The sequence below is a fragment of the Rattus norvegicus genome, chromosome 2 (assembly GCF_036323735.1).
Source record: "Rattus norvegicus strain BN/NHsdMcwi chromosome 2, GRCr8, whole genome shotgun sequence".
NCBI lineage: Eukaryota > Metazoa > Chordata > Mammalia > Rodentia > Muridae > Rattus > Rattus norvegicus.
The window spans coordinates 104641368-104654211 of record NC_086020.1 but is presented as its reverse complement, the minus strand read 5'-3'; the positions used below and the strand labels follow the sequence as shown (position 1 = coordinate 104654211).

Genomic DNA, 12844 nt, shown 5'->3' with positions numbered 1-12844 from the left:
TAAGAAATGTTGAAATAGCAGCAGCTAAAACTGACTCTCCTGAAAGAAACTGAAGAAATTCAGTCTCAAGACAGGTGATTTATACCAGTTCTTCAAGAGTCCAGGCTGTGAAATGGTGTGAATCTGGCTTTAAAGCATGAGATGATTGTGGTCTGTTTTTCTTTCTCATTTTTTAATATTTATTTATTTATTTATTTATTTATTTATTTATTTATTTATTTATTTATTTATTTATGTATACAATGTTCTCCCTGCATGTATGCTTGCATGACAGAAGAGGGCACCCGATCTCATCATTGATGATTATGAGCCACCATGTGGTTGCTGGGAATTGAACTCAGGACCTGCTGGAAAAGCAGTCAGTGCTCTCAACCTCTCAGCCATCTCTTTAGCCCCCGTGATGTGTTTTTCTATGACCTAGAAAAAGAGGGCAAATTAGGCTAAGAATTCTCCCTCAGACAGTCTGTGCACATATGCGCACAAAGCCTCTAGTGACTGTAACAGGAGACACCTGATGTTTTAAGCATCAAGTGAACCCACGTCAGAAGAGGCAGAAGAGGAGCTAGTAGACAGCACATTCTGATGCCATCCACATTTCTTCTGTAGCTTCCCCAAACACCGACAACCCATGCCTCAGTGTCTACAGGGGACCTGCACCAGAGTCCGAGAAAGAGACAAAAGCTGTCACTAACTTCATTCGAAGTCATCTGAACTCAATCAAGGCTTATATCACCTTCCATTCCTACTCTCAGATGCTGTTATTTCCTTATGGCTACACAATCAAACTGCCACCCAACCACCAGGACCTGGTATGTAACAAAAAAAAATCTATGGTGTGTACATTGGCACCCATTGACTCTCTCTCTCTCTCTCTCTCCTCTCTCTCTCTCTCTCTCTCTCTCTCATATATATATATATATATATATATATATATATATATATATATATATATATATATATATTACCTTTAAGGTATGCTGAACTGGCTTCAGTTTGTTTCTTTGCTTCTTTATTAACCTGAGTATTTCTTATTTACATTTTGATTGTTATTCCCCTTTTCAGGTTCCGGGCCAACATCCTCCTAACCCCTCCCCCTCCCCTTGTCTATGGGTGTTCCCCTCCCCATCCTCCCCCCATTACCACCCTCCCCACAACAATCACATTCACTGGGGGTTCAGTCTTGGTAGGACCAAGGGCTTCCCCTTCCACTGGTGCTCTTACTAGGATATTCATTGCTACGTATGCAGTTGGAATCCAGGGTCAGTCCATGTATAGTCTTTGGGTAGTGGCTTAGTCCCTGGAAGCTTTGGTTGGATGACATTGTTGTTCATATGGGGTCTCCAGCCCCTTCAAGTTCTTTCAGTCCTTTCTCTGATTCCTTCAACGGGGGTCCCGTTCTCAGTTCAGGGTTCAATGATGGCATTCGCCTCTGTATTTGTTGTATTCTGGCTGTGTCTCTCAGGAGAGATCTACATCCGGTTCCTGTCGGCCTACACTTCTTTGCTTCATCCATCTTATCTAGTTTGGTGGCTGTATATGTATGGGCCACGTGTGGGGCAGGCTCTGAGTGGGTGAGGGTCTTACTATGTAGTTCAGGGTAGCCTTGAACTCACCATGTGACCCAGCCTCACCTCACACTCACCATCCATCTGTCTCAGCTTCCCAAGTCTAGAATCCAAAAGAAAGGACACACCATGCTGGAAAGATGATTTTGCTATGTAGAGCACTTGTTTTTGCTGATAACTGGTGTTTTATTCCCATGTGGTGTCTCACAGCCATCTGTAATTTCAGTTCCAGGGAGTCTGTTACCCTCTTATGACCACCATGGGCACCAGGCACCCATGTGGTGCTAGTGCATCCATGTAGGCAAGAAATTCAAACATTCAAATACATAAAATAAATCCTCAACCTTTTTGAAATAGAAAGGGTACAGAGAGAGAGAACACAATATAATTCCATGTAACTGATATATTGCAGTTTGACAATGTTTTTGCCTAGCCATTTATCTTACTTTGATTTTCAAGTACTAAATAACCTGTAAAATTGATTTTTAACTCATAGTAAATATATATTTTTTTTATTTTGAGACTGTATTTTATTTTTTTCAGAGTTTTCTTTTTTTCTTTTTTTTTTATTAACTTGAGTATTTCTTATATACATTTCGAGTGTTATTCCCTTTCCCGATTTCCGGGGAAACATCCCCCTCCCCCCTCCCCTTCCTTATGGGTGTTCCCCTACCAACCCTCCCCACATTGCCGCCCTCCCCCCAAAGACTAGTTCACTGGGGGTTCAGTCTTAGCAGGACCCAGGGCTTCCCCTTCCACTGGTGCTCTTACTAGGATATTCATTGCTACCTATGAGGTCAGAGTCCAGGGTCAGTCCATGTATAGTCTTTAGGTAGTGACTTAGTCCCTGGAAGCTCTGGTTGCTTGGCATTGTTGTACTTTTGGGGTCTTGAGCCCCTTCAAGCTCTTCCAGTTCTTTCTCTGATTCCTTCAATAGGGGACCTATTCTCAGTTCAGTGGTTTGCTGCTGGGATTCGCCTCTGTATTTCCTGTATTCTGGCTGTGTCTCTCAGGAGCGATCTACATCCGGATCCTGTCGGTCTGCACTTCTTTGCTTCATCCATCTTGTCTAATTGGGTGGCTGTATATGTATGGGCCACATGTGGGGCAGGCTCTGAATGGGTGTTCCTTAAGTCTCTGTTTTAATCTTTGCCTCTCCCTTCCCTGCCAAGGGTATTCTTTTTCCTCATTTAAAGAAGGAGTGAAGCATTCACATTTTGATCATCCGTCTTGAGTTTCGTTTGTTCTAGGGATCTAGGGTAATTCAAGCATTTGGGCTAATAGCCACTTATCAATGAGTGCATACCATGTATGTCTTTCTGTGATTGGGTTAGCTCACTAAGGATGATATTTTCCAGTTCCAACCATTTGCCTACGAATTTCATTAAACTCGTTATTTTGATAGCTGAGTAATATTCCATTGTGTAGATGTACCACATTTTCTGTATCCATTCCTCTGTTGAAGGGCATCTGGGTTCTTTCCAGTTTCTGGCTATTATAAATAAGGCTGCGATGAACATAGTGGAGCACGTGTCTCTTTTATATGTTGAGGCATCTTTTGGGTATATGCCCAAGAGAGGTATAGCTGGATCCTCAGGCAGTTCAATGTCCAATTTTCTGAGGAACCTCCAGACTGATTTCCAGAATGGTTTTACCAGTCTGCAATCCCACCAACAATGGAGGAGTGTTCCTCTTTCTCCACATCCTCGCCAGCATCTGCTGTCACCTGAGTTTTTGAACTTAGCCAATCACACTGGTGTGAGGTGAAATCTCAGGGTTGTTTTGATTTGCATTTCCCTTATGACTAAAGATGTTGAACATTTCTTTAGGTGTTTCTCAGCCATTCGGCATTCCTCAGCTGTGAATTCTTTGTTTAGCTCTGAACCCCATTTTTTAATAGGGTTATTTGTTTCCCTGCGGTCTAACTTCTTGAGTTCTTTGTATATTTTGGATATAAGGCCTCTATCTGTTGTAGGATTGGTAAAGATCTTTTCCCAATCTGTTGGTTGCCGTTTTGTCCTAACCACAGTGTCCATTGCCTTACAGAAGCTTTGCAGTTTTATGAGATCCCATTTGTCGATTCTTGATCTTAGAGCATAAGCCATTGGTGTTTTGTTCAGGAAATTTTTTCCAGTGCCCATGTGTTCCAGATGTTTCCCCAGTTTTTCTTCTATTAGTTTGAGTGTGTCTGGTTTGATGTGGAGGTCCTTGATCCACTTGGACTTAAGCTTTTTACAGGGTGATAAGCATGGATCGATCTGCATTCTTCTACATGTTGCCCTCCAGTTGAACCAGCACCATTTGCTGAAAATGCTATCTTTTTTCCATTGGATGGTTTTGGCTCCTTTGTCAAAAATCAAGTGACCATAGGTGTGTGGGTTCATTTCTGGGTCTTCAATTCTATTCCATTGGTCTATCTGTCTGTCTCTGTACCAATACCATGCAGTTTTCATCACTATTGCTCTGTAATACTGCTTGAGTTCAGGGATAGCGATTCCCCCTGAAGTCCTTTTATTGTTGAGGATAGCTTTAGCTATCCTGGGTTTTTTGTTATTCCAGATGAATTTGCAAATTGTTCTGTCTAACTCTTTGAAGAATTGGATTGGTATTTTGATGGGGATTGCATTGAATCTGTAGATTGCTTTTGGTAAAATGGCCATTTTTACTATATTAATCCTGCCAATCCATGAGCATGGGAGATCTTTCCATCTTCTGAGGTCTTCTTCAATTTCTTTCCTCAGTGTCTTGAAGTTCTTATTGTACAGATCTTTTACTTGCTTGGTTAAAGTCACACCGAGGTACTTTATATTATTTGGGTCTATTATGAAGGGTGTCGTTTCCCTAATTTCTTTCTCGGCTTGTTTCTCTTTTGTATAGAGGAAGGCAACTGATTTATTTGAGTTAATTTTATACCCAGCCACTTTGCTGAAGTTGTTTATCAGCTTTAATAGTTCTCTGGTGGAACTTTTGGGATCACTTAAATATACTATCATGTCATCTGCAAATAGTGATATTTTGACCTCTTCTTTTCCGATCTGTATCCCCTTGATCTCCTTTTGTTGTCTGATTGCTCTGGCTAGAACTTCAAGAACTATATTGAATAAGTAGGGAGAGAGTGGGCAGCCTTGTCTAGTCCCTGATTTTAGTGGGATTGCTTCAAGTTTCTCTCCATTTAGTTTAATGTTAGCAACTGGTTTGCTGTATATGGCTTTTACTATGTTTAGGTATGGGCCTTGAATTCCATTCTTTCCAGGACTTTTATCATGAAGGGTTGTTGAATTTTGTCAAATGCTTTCTCAGCATCTAATGAAATGATCATGTGGTTCTGTTCTTTCAGTTTGTTTATATAATGGATCACGTTGATGGTTTTCCGTATATTAAACCATCCCTGCATGCCTGGGATGAAGCCTACTTGATCATGGTGGATGATTGTTTTGATGTGCTCTTGAATTCGGTTTGCCAGAATTTTATTGAGTATTTTTGCGTCGATATTCATAAGGGAAATTGGTCTGAAGTTCTCTTTCTTTGTTGTGTCTTTGTGTGGTTTATGTATAAGAGTAATTGTGGCTTTGTAGAAGGAATTCGGTAGGGCTCCATCTGTTTCAATTTTGTGGAATAGTTTGGATAATATTGGTATGAGGTCTTCTATGAAGGTTTGATAGAATTCTGCACTAAACCCGTCTGGACCTGGGCTCTTTTTGGTTGGGAGACCTTTAATGACTGCTTCTATTTCCTTAGGAGTTATGGGGTTGTTTAACTGGTTTATCTGTTCCTGATTTAACTTCGATACCTGGTATCTGTCTAGGAAATTGTCCATTTCCTGAAGATTTTCAAATTTTGTTGAATATAGGTTTTTATGGTAAGATCTGATGATTTTTTGAATTTCCTCTGAATCTGTAGTTATGTCTCCCTTTTCATTTCTGATTTTGTTAATTTGGACGCACTCTCTGTGTCCTCTCGTTAGTCTGGCTAAGGGTTTATCTATCTTGTTGATTTTCTCAAAGAACCAACTTTTGGTTCTGTTGATTCTTTCTATGGTCCTTTTTGTTTCTACTTGGTTGATTTCCGCTCTGAGTTTGATTATTTCCTGCCTTCTACTCCTCCTGGGTGTATTTGCTTCTTTTTGTTCTAGAGCTTTTAGGTGTGCTGTCAAGCTGCTGACATATGCTCTTTCCTGTTTCTTTCTGCAGGCACTCAGCGCTATGAGTTTTCCTCTTAGCACAGCTTTCATTGTGTCCCATAAGTTTGAGTATGTTGTATCTTCATTTTCATTAAATTCTAAAAAGTTTTTAATTTCTTTCTTTATTTCTTCCTTGACCAGGTTATCATTGAGTAGAGCATTGTTCAATTTCCACGTATATGTGGGCATTCTTCCCTTATTGTTATTGAAGACCAGTTTTAGGCCGTGGTGGTCCGATAGCACGCATGGGATTATTTCTATCTTTCTGTACCTGTTGAGGCCCGTTTTTTGACCAATTATATGGTCAATTTTGGAGAAAGTACCATGAGGAGCTGAGAAGAAGGTATATCCTTTTGCTTTAGGATAGAATGTTCTATAAATATCCGTTAAGTCCATTTGGCTCATGACTTCTCTTAGTCTGTCGACATCACTGTTTAATTTCTGTTTCCATGAGCTGTCCATTGATGAGAGTGGGGTGTTGAAATCTCCCACTATTATTGTGTGAGGTGCAATGTGTGTTTTGAGCTTTAGTAAGGTTTCTTTTACGTATGTAGGTGCCTTTGTATTTGGGGCATAGATATTTAGGATTGAGAGTTCATCTTGGTGGATTTTTCCTTTGATGAATATGAAGTGTCCTTCCTTATCTTTTTTGATGACTTTTAGTTGGAAATTGATTTTATTTGATATTAGAATGGCTACTCCAGCTTGCTTCTTCTGACCATTTGCTTGGAAAGTTGTTTTCCAGCCTTTCACTCTGAGGTAGTGTCTGTCTTTGTCTCTGAGGTGTGTTTCCTGTAGGCAGCAGAATGCAGGGTCCTCATTGTGTATCCAGTTTGTTAATCTATATCTTTTTATTGGGGAGTTGAGGCCATTGATATTGAGAGATATTAAGGAATAGTGATTATTGTTTCCCTTTATATTCATATTTGGATGTGAGGTTATGTTTGTGTGCTTTCATTCTCTTTGTTTTGTTGCCAAGACGGTTAGTTTCTTGCTTCTTCTAGGGTATAGCTTGCCTCCTTATGTTGGGCTTTACCATTTATTATCCTTTGTAGTGCTGGATTTGTAGAAAGATATTGTGTAAATTTGGTTTTGTCATGGAATATCTTGGTTTCTCCATCAATGTTAATTGAGAGTTTTGCTGGATACAGTAACCTGGGCTGGCATTTGTTTTCTCTTAGGGTCTGTATGACATCAGTCCAGGATCTTCTGGCCTTCATAGTTTCTGGCGAAAAGTCTGGTGTGATTCTGATAGGTCTCCCTTTATATGTTACTTGACCTTTTTCCCTTACTGCTTTTAATATTCTTTCTTTATTTTGTGCGTTTGGTGTTTTGACAATTATGTGATGGGAGGTGTTTCTTTTCTGGTCCAATCTATTTGGAGTTCTGTAGGCTTCTTGTATGTCTATGGGTATCTCTTTTTTTGGTTAGGGAAGTTTTCTTCTATGATTTTGTTGAAGATATTTACTGGTCCTTTGAGCTGGGAGTCTTCACTCTCTTCTATACCTATTATCCTTAGGTTTGATCTTCTCATTGAGTCCTGGATTTCCTGTATGTTTTGGACCAGTAGCTTTTTCCACTTTACATTATCTTTGACAGTTGAGTCAATGATTTCTATGGAATCTTCTGCTCCTGAGATTCTCTCTTCCATCTCTTGTATTCTGTTGGTGAAGCTTGTATCTACAGCTCCTTGTCTCTTCTTTTGGTTTTCTATATCCAGGGTTGTTTCCATGTGTTCTTTCTTGATTGCTTCTATTTCCATTTTTAATTCCTTCAACTGTTTGATTGTGTTTTCCTGGAATTCTTTCAGGGATTTTTGTGATTCCTCTCTGTAGGCTTCTACTTGTTTATTAATGTTTTCCTGTGTTTCCCTAAGTGTGTTCATGTCTTTCTTGAAGTCCTCCAGCATCATGATCAAATATGATTTTGAAACTAGATCTTGCTTTTCTGGTGTGTTTGGATATTCCATGTTTGTTTTGGTGGGAGAATTGGGCTCCGATGATGGCATGTAGTCTTGGTTTCTGTTGCTTGGGTTCCTGCGCTTGCCTCTCGCCATCAGATTATCTCTAGTATTACTTTGTTCTGCTATTTCTGACAGTGGCTAGACTGTCCTATAAGCCTGTGTGTCAGGAGTGCTGTAGACCTGTTTTCCTCTCTTTCAGTCAGTTATGGGGACAGAGTGTTCTGCTTTCGGGCGTGTAGTTTTTCCTCTCTACAGGTCTTCAGCTGTTCCTGTGGGCCTGTGTCTTGAGTTCACCAGGCAGCTTTCTTGCAGCAGAAAATTTGGTCTTACCTGTGGTCCTGAGGCTCAAGTTCGCTCGTGGGGTGCTGCCCAGGGGCTCTCTGCAGCGGCAGCAACCAGGAAGACCTGTGCCGCCCCTTCCGGGAGCTTCAGTGCACCAGGGTTCCAGATGGTCTTTGGCTTTTTCCTCTGGCGTCCGAGATGTGTGTGCAGGGAGCAGTCTCTTCTGGTTTCCCAGGCTTGTCTGCCTCTCTGAAGGTTTAGCTCTCCCTCCCACGGGATTTGGGTGCAGAGAACTGTTTATCTGGTCTGTTTCTTTCAGGTTTCGGCGGTGTCTCAGGCAGGTGTCCTGCTGCTCCTGGGCCCTCCCCCACGGGAGCCCAGAGGCCTTATACAGTTTCCTCTTGGGCCAGGGATGTGGGCAGGGGTGAGCAGTGTTGGTGGTCTCTTCCGCTCTGCAGCCTCAGGATTGCCCACCTGACCAGGCGGTTGGGTCTCTCTCTCCAATATATTTTATTCATACAGCATTCTGTAATCCCCTCTTACTTTCCTCTCCAGCTGAAGGTTGCGAGGATTGCCACTGATGTTCTCTCAAGTAGATATGAAACCCGTTATATCTACGGCCCAATAGCATCCACAATTTGTAAGTTTTTCTGTCATTTACTGTGACTATTTCTGTAAATCTTAGTTGAATAATAAGGAAAAGTATCAAATTTGTAGTTTATAAACTCCAACTTTTACAAGGGATTCTGCATTAAATGTGAACCGAAAGCATATAGTGTGCCTATCTCCTGAGATAGAGCTGGTGTTTGAAACCAATTACAATGAACTTTTATAAGGCTATAAAATTAAGGCAAATTGTTAAATCAATAGAAGTTTATAGCTTAATTCATCTACCTCCCTGTTCTCCAACATCAGTATTCCATATTCAACAAGACTTAACAAGAATTCGTTAGGATTGAGGCAATATCTGGTTTCATCAATTTGACTTGAGTTAAATTTTTCTCTTCTTTGGTTATGTCTCCACTCTGGTAGTGCCATCTAACTAATCTCTGTGGATTGTGTATTGCAGTCATTTAGGCATGGACTCATCCTCTTGTCTTTCTGATCTGTTCTTCCTGGAATAGGCAAATGAATCTGTGTGTTAGTGTAGGAAAGCAAATGGTAAGATGTGAGTTCTCTTATTTTGTTTATATTCTCAGCACCATTTCTAATTCTTCAGTATTTTATAGACCTTTATAATTATTGATGTTTTACTTAGATTTTACTTTGGTTGGCTTTTTTATCTCTTATTCTTTATACATTGAATCAGAAAAGTTTTTACAAGGTCAGTTATTTATTTAGACTTTAAAGCCAGAATGCTCTCTGACTACTCAACTAGGGCATTATAACTCAAAAGAAGCCACAGATGACAAGCTAAAATGAGCATAAATATGTTCATATAAACCCTCAATCACAAGAACAGGAGGATATAATTTGCCAAGTCTCAGGCTGTGTTCTGAACACTCTCTGTAGTTGTTCATTGACTCAAAAGTTGGTCACTGGGCTCAGCACTTGATTCTCATGGTCTAAATTACTCATCACAAAAACACCCCAAAAGATGGACAAGTATAACCTACCACTTCCACAGAATGGCAAAGGAATGGCAAAGTCAATGTTATACTAAAACCAAAGTCCTCCCTGCTGTGTATTTGCTTTCCTTATTGAGTTTTTGTGACTCCCCAAGATTTTCTATTGTCAAGAAATTAACAATAACAAAAACATAGTTGTATTTTTGCCAAAGACAAGACTCTGTGAATGAAGATCATTTCTTCTCTTATATTGCTATAAGAGTTATAGTTATAGCTAGCAGGATGTCTCCATCAAACCCCTCCCCTCAGGGCTCAGGGAACACTGTGGAAAAGGAGGCAGAAACAGTGTAAAAGCCTGAATGCATGGAGGACAGTAAGGAAGCAGGTTCTCTAACTCCATAAAAGCAAAGTTCACATGAACTCACAGAGACTGAGACACCTGAATGAATTTGCCCCTAGTCCTCTGTGTATATACCGTGGCTCCCAGTTTAGTATTTTTACAGACTTACTGAGTGTGTGAACTCTGAGTCTTGTGCCTTCTCTTGGGTTTTTTTCTGTGTTTGTCTTCTCCAACTCCAATGTGTTAGTTTCTGTTTTATTTTATCTCGTTTTGTTTTGTTTATTATTATTATCCCTTAGAAGCCTTTTTTTTCTAGCTAGAGACAGAACGGGAGTGGATCCAAATGAAAGAGGAGGTGAATAGAAACTTGGAAAAGTAGAAGGAAAGGAAAATGTAATCAGGATATATTATGTGAGGAAAAAAATCTATTTTTCAATAAAAGGAAAAAATTAAAGAGTTACAGTTCTAAGTTACCATATGTATAAGTTAGTCAGCCTCTCAGAGCCCCTAGCACCACAATGCAGAAAATGGAACAAGAATAGAATTAATCCCTATAAACTTGTGTCCTAACCTATCCAAAGGCATTTGTTTGACTATTTTCCATTTGAAATAATGGTGATTTTTAAAAATGTAATCTCAGATGCTGAAATAAAAGAATTATTAAGCTTAGACTCTAAACATATGTAAAGGGGGAAACAGACACAGCAAACAGAGAACCTAGTACCTATAGATCTTCCTTTAAATTATTGCTTAAGGAATCTTTCCAAATACAAAGAAAATAATAGAAAAAAAACAGTTGGGAAATGCAGAAAGGAAGAATAGCAGACTAAGAGTAGAGGGAAGATAGTTAGACTGGTAAATAATAGAAACATATGCATACATTCATATATAATATAATAATTATGATGAATGATAAATCAAAAAATTTTATTCCATCAGACATTCAATGTATATGAAGACTTGAGATATCTCACTGCTATTTGTCAATGTACAATCTATATGAAACATTTCTAATCTAACTCCACAGGCAGGTTGAAATAAAGAGGGTAAAAACTAATCAAAACGATGGAGGAAGTTCTGTTAAATATCAGATAAAATAAATATACATTTGTGTTTGAAGAGGCCAGAGGACAACTTCTTACACTATTGTTCTATACCCTTTTTATTTCCTTTTTTTTTGAGACAAGGTCACTTATGGGACCTGAAACTCACCATCTGTCTAGACAGGATGACCAACAAGCCCTGGGGATCCTCCAAACACTGACATTGCAGACATGAGCCACTATGTCTGACTTTTTTCTGTGTGCACAGGACTATGTTTGCACTGCATGCACTTTACCCACTGAGTCAGATCCCAGTCTTCTACATCAGAAATTCTCATGTCTTGCTTTTTGTTTTAATAAGAGAAATTTATTTTGAATTCAACCTTCCTGATTCCAGTTCCCTGTTCCAATTTGTTGTGTCGATGTGTTTAAGATGGTGTTGCTGTGGGCAGGTGAAGCAGGTCAACAAACTGTCCAACTACCTGCAGCGTTGTACAGGACATGTGTGAATAGAGTGAAAAATATCTGTTCCCTAAAAATGCTTAAAAGTCAATTGTATTAATAGAACCCTAGGAAGACAATCAATCCATTGTCATTTGAAACTTGAAAGCAAACCAAAATTTAAAAAGGCCACTGCAACTGTGTCCCATGGAGAACTAAAAGAATATATCTCTGGTCCTGTGGGATGCAGTGTGGTCAGCTCCTAAAAGGTGTGTCTTAAGTGATGACTGCTCTCTCACAATCGCAGAACTTATCTATTATGATACTAACTGGCTGCCTAGATGGCAGTGGACAAGGTAAAGCAAACTTTAGCTGTAGACTCCCATACCCTCTTCCCCTGCTTCTATGAGGATGTTCCCACTCCTACCCACCCACTCCAACTTCAATGCCCTAGCATTTCCCTACACTGGGAAAATGAACCTTCACAGGACCAGGGGTTTTTCCTTCTATTGATGCTGGACAATGGCATCCTCTGCTACATATGCGGCTGGAGTCATGGGTCCCTCCATGTGTACTCATTGGTTGGTGGTTTAGTCTCTGGTGGGGTTTGGTTGGTTGATAGTGTTGTACTTCATATGGTGTTGCAAACCCCTTCAGCTCCTTCAGTCTTTTCTCTAACTCCTCCATTGGAGTCCCCTTGTTCAGTCCAATGGTTAGCTGCAACCATCGTCATCTGTATTAGTAGGACTCTGGCAGAGCCTCTCAAGAGACACCCATGTTTTGAAAACAAAAAAAGCCTTAGTACTCTCCTCTAATAAAACATTTATTGATTCTGTTTTGCAGACAAGACATCAGGTTCTTCTTTAGACTGGGCTTATGACCTGGGCATCAAACACACATTTGCCTTTGAGCTTCGTGATAAAGGAAAATCTGGTTTCCTTCTTCCAGAATCTCGGATAAAGCCAACATGTAAAGAAACCATGCTTTCTGTCAAATTTATTGCCAAGTATATCCTCAAGCATACTTCCTAATAAGTTGCCCTTGGTTTGAAATGTGCTAATTAATCCTTGGGTGGAGCCTTTCCCTGGAAAGACAACCTTCTGCATCACCTGGATCCATCCTTCTCTTATTCATGAAGTCCTGCATTATTTTCTACTTATTCTTATTTACTCCCAATAGCCCCACAACAATAAAGCTTTAAGTAAATCCAATTACTCTTGTTTGTAAGTAAAATTTTAGCCTTGCAGACGTATATTTTGAATACTCTGAAATGATATGTAGTAAGCCTGGGAATGAAAACATTATTCCTATGGAATCTGATTGACTTCCTTCATGCCACATGATAACAAACTGAAAAATAAATAAGTTGCATTCTGATGCTTTACAAAGGTATCATCTGTTTTGAACAAACTATGCTCTCAACATTTCTCAACTAGCCTTAATAGTCTACATCAATGGTTCG

At 39.7% G+C, this 12844-nt stretch overlaps 1 protein-coding gene across 3 annotated transcripts in view; it reads left to right on the top strand.

The window, feature by feature from the left end:
- Window positions 1–12593, top strand: part of Cpa3 (carboxypeptidase A3) — a 31635-nt gene extending 19042 nt beyond the window's left edge. For 2 of the 3 annotated variants that reach the window (XM_039102980.2, NM_019300.1), the window contains 3 exon segments: window positions 607–809; window positions 8546–8630; window positions 12226–12593. In XM_039102980.2, coding sequence (XP_038958908.1) covers window positions 607–809; window positions 8546–8630; window positions 12226–12413 — 476 coding nt within the window. In that variant the 3' untranslated portion in view covers window positions 12414–12593. 3 annotated transcript variants of the gene reach the window in all.
- The last annotated feature ends 251 nt before the right edge of the window (window positions 12594–12844 follow it).